The sequence below is a fragment of the Mobula hypostoma genome, chromosome 26 (assembly GCF_963921235.1).
Source record: "Mobula hypostoma chromosome 26, sMobHyp1.1, whole genome shotgun sequence".
Lineage (NCBI taxonomy): Eukaryota > Metazoa > Chordata > Chondrichthyes > Myliobatiformes > Myliobatidae > Mobula > Mobula hypostoma.
In genome coordinates, this window is record NC_086122.1 from 38083802 (window position 1) to 38100267 (window position 16466).

At 43.2% G+C, this 16466-nt stretch overlaps 1 protein-coding gene across 5 annotated transcripts in view; it reads left to right on the plus strand.

The window, feature by feature from the left end:
- Positions 1–2206: 2206 nt before the first annotated feature.
- tcea3 (transcription elongation factor A (SII), 3) overlaps positions 2207–16466 on the plus strand; it is a 43867-nt gene continuing 29607 nt past the window's right edge. Inside the window, exons 1-2 of one of the 5 annotated variants that reach the window (XM_063033767.1) lie at positions 2207–2296; positions 10099–10161. In XM_063033767.1, the coding sequence (XP_062889837.1) occupies positions 10135–10161 (27 nt within the window). In that variant the 5' untranslated portion in view covers positions 2207–2296; positions 10099–10134. Of the gene's footprint in view, positions 2297–6991; positions 7473–7513; positions 7964–9762; positions 10001–10098; positions 10162–16466 lie in introns of those variants that run through there. The other 4 variants (XM_063033766.1, XM_063033764.1, XM_063033769.1 and 1 more) reach the window with 4 other exon arrangements.

Sequence of the window (16466 nt, forward strand, 5' to 3'; positions counted from 1 at the left end):
GGCAGAGCAGACTCAATGGGTCAAATGGTCTAATTCTGCTGCTATGTCTTGTGGCCTAATGTACCCACAGTTTTCCTTTTTTTTGGTTATTTCTGTTGGATGCATTCATGTCAAAGTTTGGCTCTGAACATATTCACCAGCGATGTAGACTCCCTTCATGACTGATGCCTTGATCCAGTGCTGCAGCTGTAGCTCAGAGCTCTTTACCATCTGAACTGGCATAAAACAGTCCTTCGTCCTGACGAAGGGTCTCGGCCTGAAACGTCGACTGCACTTCTTCCTAGAGATACTGCCTGGCCTGCTGCGTTCACCAGCAACTTTTATGTGTGTTGCTGGCATAAAACAGCCCTGGCATCCAACCTCTTCAATAACCTAGCCATGAAGATGTTAATCTAAGATTGTCTGCCACAGGGCATTGTGTCTGTTAGAGTGACAGCAACATCTTTCAGTGGCTTACACTTCGGTGCAGAGAAACACAGCTAGAATCAAACGGCAGAAGGCTGATTTGTGTCGTAACTGCACACAAAAGGGGAAGAGGTACAGACAGTCCTGATCTACTGCTCTGAAATGTGCAATATCCTAGGGCTAACCCTTAATATCAGGAAAATAAATGTTCTCCACCGCCTGCCCTTGGTCAATCATTAATGAGGGCTAGCAATGAGAAACTCAAAATATTAAATATTTTGCCAACCTTGATGGTTATCTCGCCCAGAGGGCAAACAAAATGTCAGTATTCAGCATGGTATTACTGCTGGCTTCCCTATTGGCGCACTGTGTTAGCAGTTGTTAAATAAACAGTATCGGACTGCATCACAGACTTGTAGTTTACAAAGTGATAAAGTGAAATTTAAACTGCTGATGCAGAAGTCTGATGGGATTAGGGGAAGTGTGTACACATGGATTAATTTTGACGTGGAGGTCTCAAGCTCGGATGTGAAAGGAGGAGGATTGGGCATGGGGTTAGCAGCCCCATTCCGTAAAAACTCTGTGCTACAGAAGCTCCAAGGACCTCATTCCTGGGAGAGAAAGGATGCACCAAGAAGCTGGGCTACACCTGAGACAACCTGGAGGACAGGCCCAGGAGTGAGGAACCTGTCCAGCTGCTGTCAGTGCCCTATGCCCCAGTGCTGGTGATGGGCTTATTAAGGAAGTAAGTTAACATCGACAGAAGGCTGGTTATCACATGGAATCATAGGGTTATACAACATTCAAACAGGCTCCTTGGCATGACTTGTCCAACAGTTAAATAATTAAAACACCTCACAACATATGGGAATGTGATGCATCCTTTATTAATGAGTACCCTGTGATCGCTTTTGAAAACTTTCCCTCTGGCCCACCCAGAGTGGATACTGGGACTGAGTTATGTAAATCTCCTCTCTGGCCCACCCAGGGTGGATACTGGGACTGAGTTATGTAAATTTCCTCTCTGACCCACCCAGAGTGGGTACTGGGACTGAGTTATGTATATCAGGACATTAACAAGTGCCAGTGGCCCTGGAAAAGGGAGGGGCTTGTCTCTGGCATTTCTGTCCCAACCACGGATCACAACATGTAATAATTTTGATGAATTGACCAAAACAGTGATGGAACCTATCTCTGTCACCCTCTGACAGTCAAATAGTCCCATCACTCTCATTTAAGATTTGCTTACGAAAACAAACAAAGCTGTGGGCAGCAGAGCACACATGGTGTTTAGTGTTGTCTATTGCTGGGTCCTCAGGTGGCGGTAGAGGCTGATCTGGGATCCACGTGCTCGGGCGCAATGCGGATGAGAGTAAGTGGCAGCTGCGATTGGTGCTTGGATCTACGGGTTGTTCAGTCTCGCTTTGTTCTCTGAGATTCCCCACCGGAAAAGGATGACAAAGTGAATGCTCTTTAGAAAAACCTGGACCAATTTCCCTGGCCGTGCTTAGAAAATATTAAAAGAAATATTGCTTGTGAAATGATGTGGGGTCCGTCTTGGAAAGCAAGTCAGATGTGTGCAATGCTTATGCAGAAGTGTCTACTCGGCTGTCTGAAATGAGAGGCAATAGTTCAGAACTGGATATGGTCCCGCACCTTCAATCATACAGCAGAGATAAAAAGCTGCATTGTGTCGTTGTGCTCCAATGTCTCATGCCCGATGCTGTGTTGGGGATTTATTGTTGTTTGTGTTCACTTTCTGACCAACAGGACTGTTTCCAATCCTTCAACAATGACTATGATTCAAAAATACCCCACTTGCTGGAAAGCGGTTTGGGATGTCCTGTGATTGTGAGTGAGATTCAAACTTCAAAGCAAATTTATAATCAAAGTACGTATATGCCACCATATGCAAGCTTGAGATTCATTTTCTTGTGGGCATACTCAGCATATCCAATAGGCAATGAAAGACTGCACCAACAGAGCGGACAATCAGTGTGCAAAAGACAACAAATTGTGCATATGCAAATACAATAAGATAAAGAAAAGAAATAATAATAATGAATAAATAAAACAATAAGTATCAAGAGCTTGAGATGAAAAGTCCTTGAAAATAGGTCCATTGTTTGTGGGAACATTTCAATGATGGGACAAGTGAAGTTATCCCTGCTGGTTCAAGTGCCCGATGGGTGAGGGGTAATAACTGTTCCTGAACCTGGTGGTGTGAGTCCTGAGGCTTCTGTACCTCTTTCCTGATGGCAGCAGCAAGAATAGAGCATGTACTGGGTGGTGGGGGTCACCGACGATGGATGCTGCATTTCTGCAACAACAATTCATGTAGATGTGCTCAATGGTAGGGAGGGCTTTACCATGATGGACTGGGCCATATCCATTACTTTTTGCAGGCTTTTCCATTCATTGGGCATTGGTGTTTCCATACTAGGCTGTGATGCATCCAGTCAATATACTCCCCACCACACATCAATAGTAGTTTGTCAAAGTTTTAGATGTCATGCCGAATCTTCACAAACTCCTAAGTGAGTAAAGGTGCAGCTGTGCTTTCTTTGTAGCTGCTCTCACGTGCAGGGCCCGGGATTCACTGAAATGATGCTTTGACAAATTTAAAGTTGCTGACCCTCTCCACATCTGATCTCCTGGCTCATGGACCTCCAGTTTCCTCCTCCTGGTCAATAATCAGCTCCTTGGTCTTGCTGACACTGAGTAAGAGGATGTTGTTGTGGAACTATTGAGCCAGATTTTTGATCTATCTCCTATATGCTGATTCATCACCACCTTTGATACAGCAAATGACAGTGGTGTCACCAGCAATCTTAAATATGGCATTGGAGCTGTGCTTAGCCACACAGTCATAAGTATAAGGCAAGTAGAACAGGGGGCTAAGCACACAGCCTTGAGGTGCACATGTGCTGATGGAGATTATGGAGGAGATGTTGTTGCCAATTCAGACTGACTGAGGTCTGCAAGTGAGGAAATGGGGGATCCAATTGTACAAGGAGGTATTGATGCCAAGGTCTTGAAGCTTATTGATTAGTTTTGAGGTGATGATAGTATTTGATGCTGAGATGTAGTCGATAAAGAGCACCTTTGCTTCCAGATGTTCCAGGGTTGACTGAAGAGCCAATGAAATGGCTTCTGCTGTGGACCCATTGTGCCAGTAGGCAAATGGAGCTGATCCAAGTTGCCTCTCAGACTGGAGTTGATGTTTCATCACCAACCTCTCAAAACGCTTCATCACTGTGGATCTAGGTGCTACTGGACTACAGTCACTGAGTCAGGTTGCCACCTTCTTCTTAGGCACCGGTGTGTAATTGGAGCAGGTGGGTATCTCAAGTGAGAGGTTAAGATCTCAGTGCACACTCCAGCCAGTTGATCAGCGCAGGTCTTTCGTACTTGGCTAGGTGCCCCATCTGGGCTGGATGCTTTCCGTGGGTTCACCCTCCTGGAGGCTGCTGATACGTCAGCCTCAGAGACCGAAATCATAGGATCATTGGGGGCTGTGGGAGTTCATGATTGTCCTTCCATGTTTTGACTGTTAAAGCACGCATAGAAGGCATTGAGCTCATCTGGAAGTGAAGCCCTGTCGTCGCCTATGCCACCTGATTTCACTTTATAAGAGGTGATAGTATTCAACAGCCCTGCCGCAGGTATTGAACATCCTTCTGTGATTCAAATTTGCTTTGCAAATAAGTTTTGTCAACTTTATGGTTCAAGCATTGTTTGCTCTCTGCCTTCCCCATTCCATCCTCCATTGGAGGCTATATCACCCATCAAATCAATGCCTGCTCACAGAGCAGTCCCTCTCTCCCAGTTTATTTCCCAGTAACCTATTCTCTCAGAGGTTAATGATTCACTTACCACCAATCTCCACATGGCTCAATTCAATCGGCCAACTAATGCGCCAACCAGCATATCTTTGAGGCGCAGAAGGAAGTTGTAACATCAGGGGCTTGAGGTGGTGGGGGGGGGTGGTGTTAATCACATGGCAGCAAGAATCATTTCAGCCCCAGAGCCTCCAGTCGTTCACTTTACTAGATAACATAGACGCGTACAGCACAGGAACAGGCCCACAATGTTGTGCCAAACCAATTAAATTATTGACCAAATGGCCAATTAAAACTAATCCTTTCTGCCTTCGTGTTGGGCACGTGGCCAAGTGGTTAAGGCATTCGTCTAGTTACCTCAAGGTCGCTAGTTCGAGTCTCAGCTGTGGCAGCGTGTTTGTGCCCTTGAGCAAGGCACTTAATCACACATTGCTCTAGTCTGTGCGAGGAATGGCGCCCCACACAGACTTCCAATCTGCGCCTTATAAGGCATGAAAATGCCCGACACAGGCCTCTCATGGTCTGAGTCGACGTTCCCCTTTCTGCCTACACGAAGTCTAAGTCCTTCCATTTTCTTCACATTCATGTGACTAAATGTCTCTTAACATCCCCATCTGCCTCTACCACCACCCCAGGCAGCCACCAATCTGTGTAAAAAAAATAATTCTCACATCTCCTTTGAATTTACCCCTTAAATACATGCCCTCTGGGATTAGACATTTGAACCCTGGGAAAAAGATACTCCATGTATACTCTACGTGGAGATGCCTCTCAAAATCTTAAATACCTCTACTGAATTGAATTGACTTTATTCTTACATCCCACACATACATGAGGAGTAAAACCATTTACATTACGTCTCCGTCTAAATCTGCAATGTGCTATCATAGTAATTTATAATAAATAGAACAGTCAATGTAATATAGAGTACACTCAAATCAGCGTGAGTTCATCAGCCTGATGGCCTGGTGGAAGAAGCTGTCCCGGAGCCTGTTGGTCCTGGCTTTTATGCTGCGATAACGCTTCCTGGATGGTAGCAGGTGGAATAGATTGTGGTTGGGATGACTTGGGTCCCCAATGATCCTACGGGCCCTTTTTACACACCTGTCCTTGTAACTGTCCTGAATCATGGGAAGTTCACAACTATAGATGCGGTGGGCTGCCTGCACCACTCTCTGCAGAGTCCTGTGATTAAGGGAGGTACAGTTCCCATACCAGGCAATGATGCAGCCAGTCAGGATGCTCTCAATTGTGTCTCTGTAGAAACTTCAAAGGATTTGGGGGCCCATACCAAACTTCCTCAACCGTCTGAGGTGGAAAAGGTGGTGTTGTGTACAGACCATGTGAAGTCCTCGGTGATATGGATGCTGAGGAATTTGTAGCTGTTTACCCTTTCAACCCCAGATCCATTGATGTCAATAGGGGTTACGCGTCTCCATTCCTTCTGTAATCCACAACCAGCTCCTTTGTTTTTGTGACATTGAGGAACAAGTTTTCTCAGCCTCTGTCGCTCCAGAGGAAACAACCTAAGTTTGTCCAACCTCTCGTTGTATCACATGCCCTCTAATCCAGTCAGCATCTTAGTAAACTTCTTCTGCATGCTCTCCAAAGTCTCACCATCCTTCCTGTAATGGAGCGACCACAACTGAATGCAATTCTCCAGATGTAGCCTAACTAGTGTTTTATAATTGTAGCATAACTTCCTGACTTTTGAACTCTCTGCCTTGACTAAAAAGGTCGGCACAGTAGACTAGTGCTTAGCACAACGCTTTACGGTACAGGTGACGTGGGTTCAATTCCCGCCGCTACTGGTAAGGAGTTTTGATGCTCTTCCTGTGAGTGGATGCTCTGGTTTCCTTCATAGTCCCAAAGACGCACTGGTTGGCAGGTTAAGTGGTCTTTGTAAATTGTCCCGTGATTAGGCGAGGATTAAATTGGGGATTACTGGGTAGCATGGCTCGAAGGGGCGATTCCACAATGTATCCCAATAAATAAATAAAATATGCCCTCTTAGCCACTCTGTCAACTTGTGTAGATAATACTGCGTGCAGGTCAAGCACCAGCTATCCCGAGGGAACCAGCTACTAGATGGTTCAATTAGTCTTTCAAGATTCAAGATGGTTTAATGTCATTTCCTGTACACACGTGTAAGGAAATTGTTACTTTGAATCCAATGCAGCGCAAGAAAATACAAAAGATAAAGAGCACGATGATAAAAACACAAATACACAAGATGGATTGATTGTATGTCCATAACGTGACGCTAGGCTGTACATGAGGTGACATGGGAAATAATGAAGTACTGCTGGAGTTAGTGGGTGGAGGTGCTGATCAGCCTTACTGCTTGAGGAAAGTCACTGGTGGTCCTGGCGTGGATGCTGTGTAGCCGCCTCCCCGCTTGGGTGGGACAAACAGTCCATGAGCAGGGTGGGTGGGCTCCTTCATGCCGTTACTGGCCCTTTTATGGCACCTTTACCCAGGTCAGATGACCGATTTGTATGTCACCGACGCTGTGAGCCTCCACCAGAGATTCCCTTGGCTTTGCCCTACCAGGGCATAGTTTACCAATTTTCGCCTCTTTCTCAGGGAGAACAAACAAACTCTGTTATATACTCTCCTCCCATATTAAAAAAAGCCATTTTGACCTCTATATTTATCTGTTCTTGCTCAATGGAACAGTTTCAATTCCTCCAGGTTACTGACATCTAGATAAAGACGTGTTGCTGTCTGACCCATTACCCCCGACCCCCACATTCCCAGTTCATTGCAAATTAAATATACCACCTCCTAGCTCACTTCAACCGTCGAGAAAGTACTACTTTTCCCTGTAGCACCCAAGTCAAGATTCTTTTTCAAAGATGAACCCCGACTGTTTTCACTTTAAATTCGCGTCCCAGTTTAGTCCTTGACGGGTTATTCTGGGCGCTGTCTACACTTTGAAGTTTCAGAGCAACTGTGCTTTTTCTTACGGCCGCCAGGCAACTTCATGCAGACAGCGCCGTTCGATGGGACACGCCTCCCCCTGCAGAGACTTCGCCCTCAACTCGGCTGTAGGATTTCGTTTTAATGTTTTGGTTTGTTTAAAATATAGTTGCGCTTTATTTTACTGCCGTCCAGTCCTCGTGTGCACTTAACGGATTTATGTAACTGACCGTCATGGGAAGAGAGGAAAGCCTTGTTCGGATTGCAAAAAAGTTGGATAAAATGGTATCCAGGAGAAACATGGTGAGATTGTAAAAATAAACTCTGAAATTTAAGTGAAGCTGGGGACGGTCCGCGATAAACGTATTTGTCCGAATCTCAAAGTAAATTCGAGTGTTCTGAAGTAACTTCATAAACTTTGGAGAGTGGGAAGCACTGCTCCGGCTGTGTTGATGTGTTGAGCAGGTGGCCTGGCTTCAACCCCAGTCTCTCGGGCTAAATTAATGGAATCGCCCCCGAACTTCTGTCCAAAGGAACTGAAAACGAAAGTGAGAGTTTCGTGCGGTCTCTCCGCCTCCCTGTGACCGAGCGTGGGTAGTATTTGACTGTGCGCTATTGACTTGCATACCTCGCTTCGTGTCCAATGGCCACCAGCAATCGTCCATTGCAGTTTGCACAGAGCTAATGCGGCCACGGTGGAACGGATGGACTCTCTTGCGGTGGGATTTGAAAAGATTCTTCCCAATCACAAGAAGATTGCGGCACGCTGAAAGGACATCCGTCCTGTTGACTCTGTACTGCCTCAGTGCTAAGAATCATTCAACCAATCTCAAACCCCTGCAAAAAATAAATCAATGACCTTTCCTGCCACAGATGCCGCTCCGTTCCTTCAGCAGATTGTTTATTGTTCTAAATTCCAGCCTCAGTCATCCCTGGTGTCTTCAGCCCCAACCTTCTGTCTTCTCCACAAATCCCGAATAATGAAGCAGCTTTCTTTTAAATACTATAATTGAATCAGTCACTAACTCTGGGATATTCCAGATTCCAGCCACATCTCTTACTCTGCTTGTGTGTGTTGTGGGTGGGTAGGGTGAATTCCTATTCTGACTCCCATTCTCATTCTGATTCCCGTTCCTATTCTGATTCCCATTCCCATTCTGACCTGTCTGTCCATTGCCGCCTCTTGTGCCACAATGAGGCAACCCTCAGGATGGAGCAGTTACACTCGGTACTTGGCCAGTCTAGCCTCCAACCTGATGGTATTGATACCGATTCCTCCTTCCAGTTAAAAAAAATCCCTCCCCCTCCCTTCTGCTTCTATTCTGCGCTCCAGTCTCTTACCTCTCCTCGCTTGCCTATTACTTACCCCTGGATCCCCTCTTCCTTCACTCTTCTCTCCAGCCCTTTACCAACCCCCCCCCCCCAAGTCCTGATGAAAGGTCTTGGCCCGACACGTCGACAGATTATTCATTTCCACAGATGCTGCCTGACCTGCTGAGGTCTTCCAGCATTTTGTGTGTATTGCTGAGAATTCAGTCCTATTTGTTTTTGTTTGTTACCTTCATTATTGATTCCACCAATGGGAACTTTCTCTATCCTACAGTTAATGATTTTAAATGTGTTCTGTAAGATCCCCTTGAAACTTCCTCTGCTCAAAGGAAACAAACCCAAATTCTCCACATATCTGTTGTCCCTCATTCCCGAATTGTTGTAGGAAACCTTTTTGACCCTATTTCTAATGCCTTCCCCATGGATCCCAGAACTAGACACCACAAATGTGTTTTATAAGTGTTCATCCTAACTTCCTTGCTCTTGTAAACATGCTGCTGGGGTAGTGGTACGGGCAGATATATTATGAACCTTTAAGAGACTCTCAGGTACATGGATAAAAGAAAAATAGATGTCTATGTAGGAAGGAAGGGTTACATTAATGCTTCTCTTTGTAAAGCCCAATATCCAGTAGTTTTTTTCATAAGCTCTTTCTCAGCCTGCTCTGTCAGATTCAGTGAACTGTACACTTTTGACCCCAGATACTTACAACTTCTATCCATTTTACAAATATGTCATCTATTTTATTATCCCTTGTTACCCATCCTACCAAAATGTAATACTTCACACTTTCAGTGTTAAATATCATCTGCTGACAGCTGTTAATACCTTGAAGGTCCTTTATACACGTGTGCATGTGTCTGATGTATGGATGTTGAATCTGCCTCGTGTCACTGCTCAAAATTTTGTACCATCTGGAAGTTAGGAAATTGCGAACCTCTCCCCTCAAGTCCATGTATATATCAGGGAAATCATTGGTCTAGTTCTACCCACCCTGGGGAATTCCACTGTACACTTCCCTCCAGTCTGAAAAAAACCCTTTGCTATGACATTATTTCCAGAAACATAACTGACTTTATATTCTTAGATCAGAAAACACAGCACAGTACAGACTTTTCAGCCCACAATGTTGTCCCAACCCTTTAACCTATTCCAAGATTAATGTAACCCTCCCTCCTACATAGCCATCAATTTTTCTTTTATCCATGTACCTGAGAGTCTCTTAAAGGTTCCAAATATATCTGCCTGTACCACTACCCCTGGCAGCACGTTCCACACACTCACCACTCTTTGTATAAAAAGACTACCTCTGACGCTCCAAAACACCTTAAAGTTATGTTCCCTTGTTCAGCCTGCAATAACCCATTCATTCAACTTTGACCAGTCACTTAATGATCATTGCAGAGTTGGTTGCTCACAGTGCATCCTTCCTAACTGTTGGGTCAGCTTTGAATGAAGACTGTGGTTCTGCTCTGCATTAGTTTGGGTTTGGACTGGCATTGGTGGGTTCATATTCAGATGTGATTTTCATTTTGCTTCAGCCAGTGAACAAATAAGTTTTAAAAATGAAGCTCAGAGTTCTGATTTTCCATTTAAACAGGACGGTGCTCTGGACCTGCTCCAGGAACTAGAAGGAATGAAGATGACCCTGAAGCTGCTGCAGGTAATCGTCCTTTGTTTGAACCTGCAGAACCTTCTCCCCTAAATGGATATTTGAAGAATGGGGAAAGAAGCTAACAGACTTTGAAGCGGACAAGACTTCAAAGGTTAATCAGACCTCTGATGAAACCTCCTTTATCCCCCAATAGCAGCACACACAAAATGCTGGAGGAACTCAGCAGATCAGGCAGCATCTATGGAAATGAATAGACAGTCGAGATTTCAGGCCAAGACCCTTTTTCAGGACTGAAAAGGAAGGATGGGGAGGCTGGGAAGGAGGTTATTTGAAAGGTGATAGGGGAAGCCAAGTGGATGGGAAAGATAATAGGTGTCTCCTGCATTAGATGTCTAGTTATACAGTGCTAGATTTCTTAATTCTGTTTATTATGTCATGGGATATTTCTGTTGCATTCACCTGTTTTCAGCCCACCGCACTTTAGTCACTGCTGAAATAGTGACTACGTCCAGACAAGTTTATCCTATTGCTGCCTTGGCTGGCTTCCTTAAGCACAGCCGTCGAGCTCACCAAGGCTACTATCTGTATGCTAACTTGCACCATCCCATTCCGCATTCATTCCAGTGATTGTTAATGTGTTCTACTCCGAATCTGTCAATGTTTGCATTCAAAGTTCTTGCCTTTGTTCACAGATGGCTGGTCCGCCCCCTATCTCATTGACCTCTCACATGTAAGAAGATCTCTAAGATTTCTGTGCCTCTCTAATTTGGAACCAGCATGCATTCTCAATATTCATTGCCCCTCAATTATAGCTGTTGGCAATTATAGCACTGGGATTCCCTCCCCAAACTCTATCAGCTCTCTACTTTCCATTTAATGTAGTTCTTAATAACAAGACCAAGATGTCAGACACTTCCCTAATATTGTAAAGGATGAAATTTTGTCTGCTGACATTTTGAATTTTTTGAGATACTGTAAAGGTCAAAGTAAATTATTTTCAAAGTACGTATATGTCACCATATACTACCCTGAGATTCATTTGCTTGCAGGCAATCACAGTAGAACAAAGAAATACAATAGAATCATTGAGAAACTACACACAAAAAAAGACAGACAAGCAACCAATGTACAAAATAATACAAACTTTGCTAGTGCAAAACAAATAACAATAATTATAAATTAAGTTAATAAATAACACTGAGAACGTGAGTTGTAGAGGCCATAAGTTGTGTTCAGTGACCAGTTTGATGTTGAGGTGAGTGAAAGTTATCTATGCTGGCCGAGGAGCCTGATGGTTGAAGGCTAATAACTGTTTATGAACTTGGTGGTGTGAGACTTGAGGGTCCTATACCTTCTTCTCAGAGGCAGCAGCAAGAAGAGAGCATCACCTGGATGGTGGGGGTCCTTGATGATGGATGCTGCTTTCTTGTGGCTGCACTCCTTGTGGATGAGCTCAGTGTTAGGGAGGGCTTTTCCGGTCATATCCACAACTTACCCCTCAATCGGCTCTTGAACCAGAAGGGATAACTTCATTCAACTTCACTCGCCCATCACTGAACTGTTCTCACAACCTATGGACTCACTTTCAAAGACTCTTGAGCTCATGTTCTCAATATTTATTGCTTATTTATTTTTTATTATTATTTCTTTTTTTCTTCTTTTGTATTTGCAGAGCTTTTTGTCCTTTGTACATTGTTCTTGTCCGTCCTGTTGGGTGCAATGTCTCATCTATTATGTGTCTTGGATTTACTGCGCTTTCCCACAAGAAAACGAATCTCAGGGTTGTATATGGTGTCATATATGAATTCTGATAATAAATTTACTCTGAACTTTGACCTTTTTGTCGGCTTTTCCATTTTTGTGCATTAGAATTTCCATAATAGGCCATGATGCAACCAGTTACTGTGTACCTATGGAAGTTTGTCGAAGTTTTAGATGGCATGCCAAATCTGTGCAAGCTGCTTTTCCTATGCTTACGGCAGAACTTGAGGAACACCTCCGTCTCTTAACATGCCTCGCCCACCTCTCATCAATAGCTAAAAATCGTGATGATTGTGACAATGAAACTAGAATGTTTCCTGGAGCTTTTGCTGGGGTGAGGCAAAGATTTGTTTCTAATACCGACCTATTGGTAGGAAGTATGTAGGTATCTTGGTTCCAGTTGAAGGCAGGATTAGGATCAGATTCTTCACAGGAGCATATTGCATTGATGGATCCCTGTCTATACCAGTCCTTCAAAGAACAAATGGGGGGATAGTTAATGCTCTTCAGTGATTCAACTGCTTTCTGTTAGGTTACAAAGAACATCAAATGCAGAAGCCCTTTCAACCCAATTGGTCTGCACTGATGTTCATGCTTCACAATAGTCTATTGTGTTGATTCAACGGCAGTCCATGAACACATCTTTTTTATTTTCTCTTTCTTTCATTCTTCCTTCACTTTTGAAGATGATAGGATATTGGAAGGAAGCTTAAAGGGGAAGAAAGCGGCAGGCCAATTAGGATAAGGCTTCAAATGCTGACTGGGCTTCTTCCTCCCCCTAGTATAGGTTCAGTAGATGTCAAGTTAGACAGGACAACATTTTTGAATTGTGATTATTATGTGGCACTTTCTAAAACTGTGGGATCTGCTGAAGTTATGTCAGTTTTGAATTTAGTCACTGTATTACTGTACTGAAATTACCATATTTTCACTGCTTTGTGTCTTCTCCAAAAGCTAGTATTTATTATAAAAATCTAGCTAGTAAAAAAAAAAGTTTTGAAACTTTTACTTCTGCCTAAGATCCATGAATCTTCTGGCCAAATATTGACAGGGAGTTTGTAAAGGGAGGGAGCATGTTAGGGTATGCAGTGCTCATAAACAAGAACTGTACTACAATGGAAACAGTTAAATTGGTCTCTTGGAACTAAAATTCCACTTCATATTGCTAACATATGTTGTGGTCCCAATTTGGATGCTGAAGAACTTCCATTTCTGCCAGAAGTCATGTAATAAATACTTACTTTTTGGCTGCAATGCTCTCAAAATTAAATATATTTGGTTGCTAATCCACAACCTAAAACTTGTATATCCTAAAGGTTTAACCATGAGAGGCTGGAAGAGGATGTTAGAATTTTAAGGTAGCAATGGTGGATGGAGGAACCAGAATGAGAGAAGGGGCCAAAGGAACTAGAGTGAGAAATGGGAGGGGAGAAGGGCAGTTGGGCAGGGAGGGGACACATTTTTAGACAGATTGATTAACTACTGTGGGTATTAAAGAGGTTACCAATATGTGCTGCTTAGGGCAACTATTATGAGACTGGAACAAGAAGAATGTCATCAGGCTGTATAAATGAGCTCAGCTGAGGGGAAGGGAAAATCTTCCTGTCTTGGGTTACAGTTACGTCTCCAACTTTCTCTTTGCCTTAATCTGCAGCAAAGTAATTGCAATGTAAAGCTTGGGGGCTTGATGCAAATGGATTGAATGAAACATTGTTATGTACAGTACATATCAAATTGAAGATGGTTCCTGGCAAAGTCCGGAGTCACAACTAAGATTGCATTCCATAGTTGAGTGAAATAAATTCCTGTAAAATCTGCACACTTACCATCAACAATAGTATATGCACTGTATGCAGCCAGAGCGAAGTACAGGGTCCTCTGAAGTCTGTCGCAATGACATGCCAACATTTTTATGGCTTTAAATTTTGCTCTGGCCCTTCGCATGACATGTTTGCCTTTGTATCCAGTTCTTCTCGTTCCTTATTCTGTGGTTATCATCCAGCAACAAAATGGTTGTTCATAGAGTCATCGAGCACCACAACACAGATACAGGCCCTTCAGCCCATCTAGTCCGTACTGAACTGTTACTCTGCTTAGTCCCATTGACACATACGTGCATCATAGCCTTACGTACCCCATGCATCTGTGTGCTTATCCAAACTTCTCTTAAATTTGAAATTAAACCTGCTTCCACCACTTCCACTGGCAGCTTGTTCCACACTCTCACCACCCTCGAAGTGAAGAAATTCCCCTCACCTCCGTGTTCCCCTTAAATATCTCACTCTTTCATCCTGAACCTATGACCACTAGTTGTAGTCCCACCCAACCTCAGTGGAAAACACCTGCTTGCATTTACCCTATCTATACCCCTCATGATTTTGTATACAGAAGTCTGCAGAAGCTGAAAATCAAAATCTGTTCAACCTTTCCCTATAACTCAGATCTTCCACTTCTTTGTCCTTAATTTAAATGCAAGAATATGTAAAGGAAACAACAGCGTTAGAAGCATCAGTCAGTCCCTTGCTTGCTCCACCACACAATAATTCATAACTGATCTGATCTTGGTATCCCCACCACTTGCCTGCTCAGTCTTCCTACTGCCAACTCCTCTGTCAGTTTACACCTTGAATATATTCAATGACTACTCCACTACTGTCTGGGATAATAAATTTACAAAGATTCATAGCCTTCTGAGTGAAGAATGCCTTCATCGCCATCCCTTATTTTGAAATTGTGCCCCCAAGATTTAGATGCACAATTAGCAGAAACGTTCTTTCAGCATCAATGCTGTCAACCAAGTTCAGAATTCCTTTGAACTTTAACGGCATTTCTTCTTGTTCTTCTGAAGTCCAATAAGATCATAAGGTATAGGAGCACAATGAGGCCATTTGCTTCACGATTTCATTATGGCTGATCCATTTTCCATCTCAGCCCCAATCTGATACCTTTTCCCCATAACCCTCCATGTCTTGACTAATCAAGAATTTATCAACCTATGCCATAAATATACCCAATGACATGGTCTCCACAGCTGCATGTAGCAGTTAAGTCCACAAGTTCATCACGTTCTGGCTAAAATTCCTGCTCATCCGTAAGTATGCATTTGTTTTACTCTACTGCTCTTCCTTCATCCCAGGAATATTCCCTTCTACTGTAGTGGATTGCAGCTTTCTTATTTTCCTTCCAAAGAAAAATATCTTCACATTTTCCCACATTATACTCCGTCTAACAACTTGCCCACTTGCATATCCTGTTTAATATCTTTCTTCAGTGTGTTTCCAAAAGATTATTAGATCTCTTGGATTTGATATTGACAGGGGAAGGTGACGGGGTGAGTGAGAAAGAACATCTACACTCAATGTCCACTTTATTAGGTATGCCTGTACACCTGCTCGTTTATGCAAATAGCGATTCTGCAGATCATGTGGCAGCAACTCAATGCATTAAAGTATGCAGACATGGTCACGAGGTTCAGTTGTTCTTCAGACCAAACATCAAAACGAGGAAGAAGTGTGATCTAAGTGACTTTGTCCGGGGAGTGATTGTTGGTGCCAGATGGGGTGGCTTGAGTATCTCAGAAACTGCTGATCTCCTAGATTTTCATGGAAAAGAGTCTCTAGATTTTACAGAGAAAGGTGCAAAAAACCATCGAGTGAGCTGCAGTTCTGTGGATAAAACCACCTTTTTAATGAAAGAGGTCAGAGGAGAACGGCCAGACTGGTTCAAGCTGACAGGAAGGTGACAGTAATTCAAATAATCATATGTTACAACAATGGTGTGCCGAAGAGCATCTCTCAATATAGAACAAGTCGAACCTAGAAGGTACCTAATAAAGTGCCCACTTAGTGAGATTTCTATGTATCCTGAAATCCCTTCTCATGTTTATGAGCAGGATTCACGATTTAATCTCTTAGGATACAGAGTGGAGGAGGTGATTTATTCTGGTCTTCTCGTGCCTCGACTTCTGTGTTTCAAGAGCATAGTGGAGATGCAGCAGTTAAATTACTGAATCTGGTTTAGATCCCAGTTTCAAATACCCTCAAGGCAGCTGTGCAGTTTTCATTCAGTTTGCATTCAGGAATTTTATTAAAAAAAGCACAATCTTTGTAATGGTCATCATGAGATTATTAAATTCCTATTTGCTTTACTGTTGTTCCTTAGAGGAGGATAACTAATCTTGTCTATCTGGTCTCATAAACACAAAAGATTGTGCAGGTGCTGGTAATCCAGAACAACACAGATAAAATGCTGGAGGAACTCAGCAGGTCAGGCAGCGCCTATGGAAATGAATAAACAGTCAAGGTTTTGGGCTGAGACCCTTCATCGGGACTGGAAAGGAAGAGGGAAGATCCCAGATTCAGCGATTCAGGAACAGCTTCTTCCCCTCTGCCATCTGATTCCTACATGGACATTGAAGCTTTGGACACTACCTCACTTTTTTTAATATACAGTATTACTGTTTTTGCACATTAAAAAAAAATCTTTTCAATATACATAATTGATTTACTTATTTATTATGTTTTATTTTATTATTATTATTATTATTATTCTCTCTTTACTAGATTATATATTCCGTTGAACTGCTGCTGCTA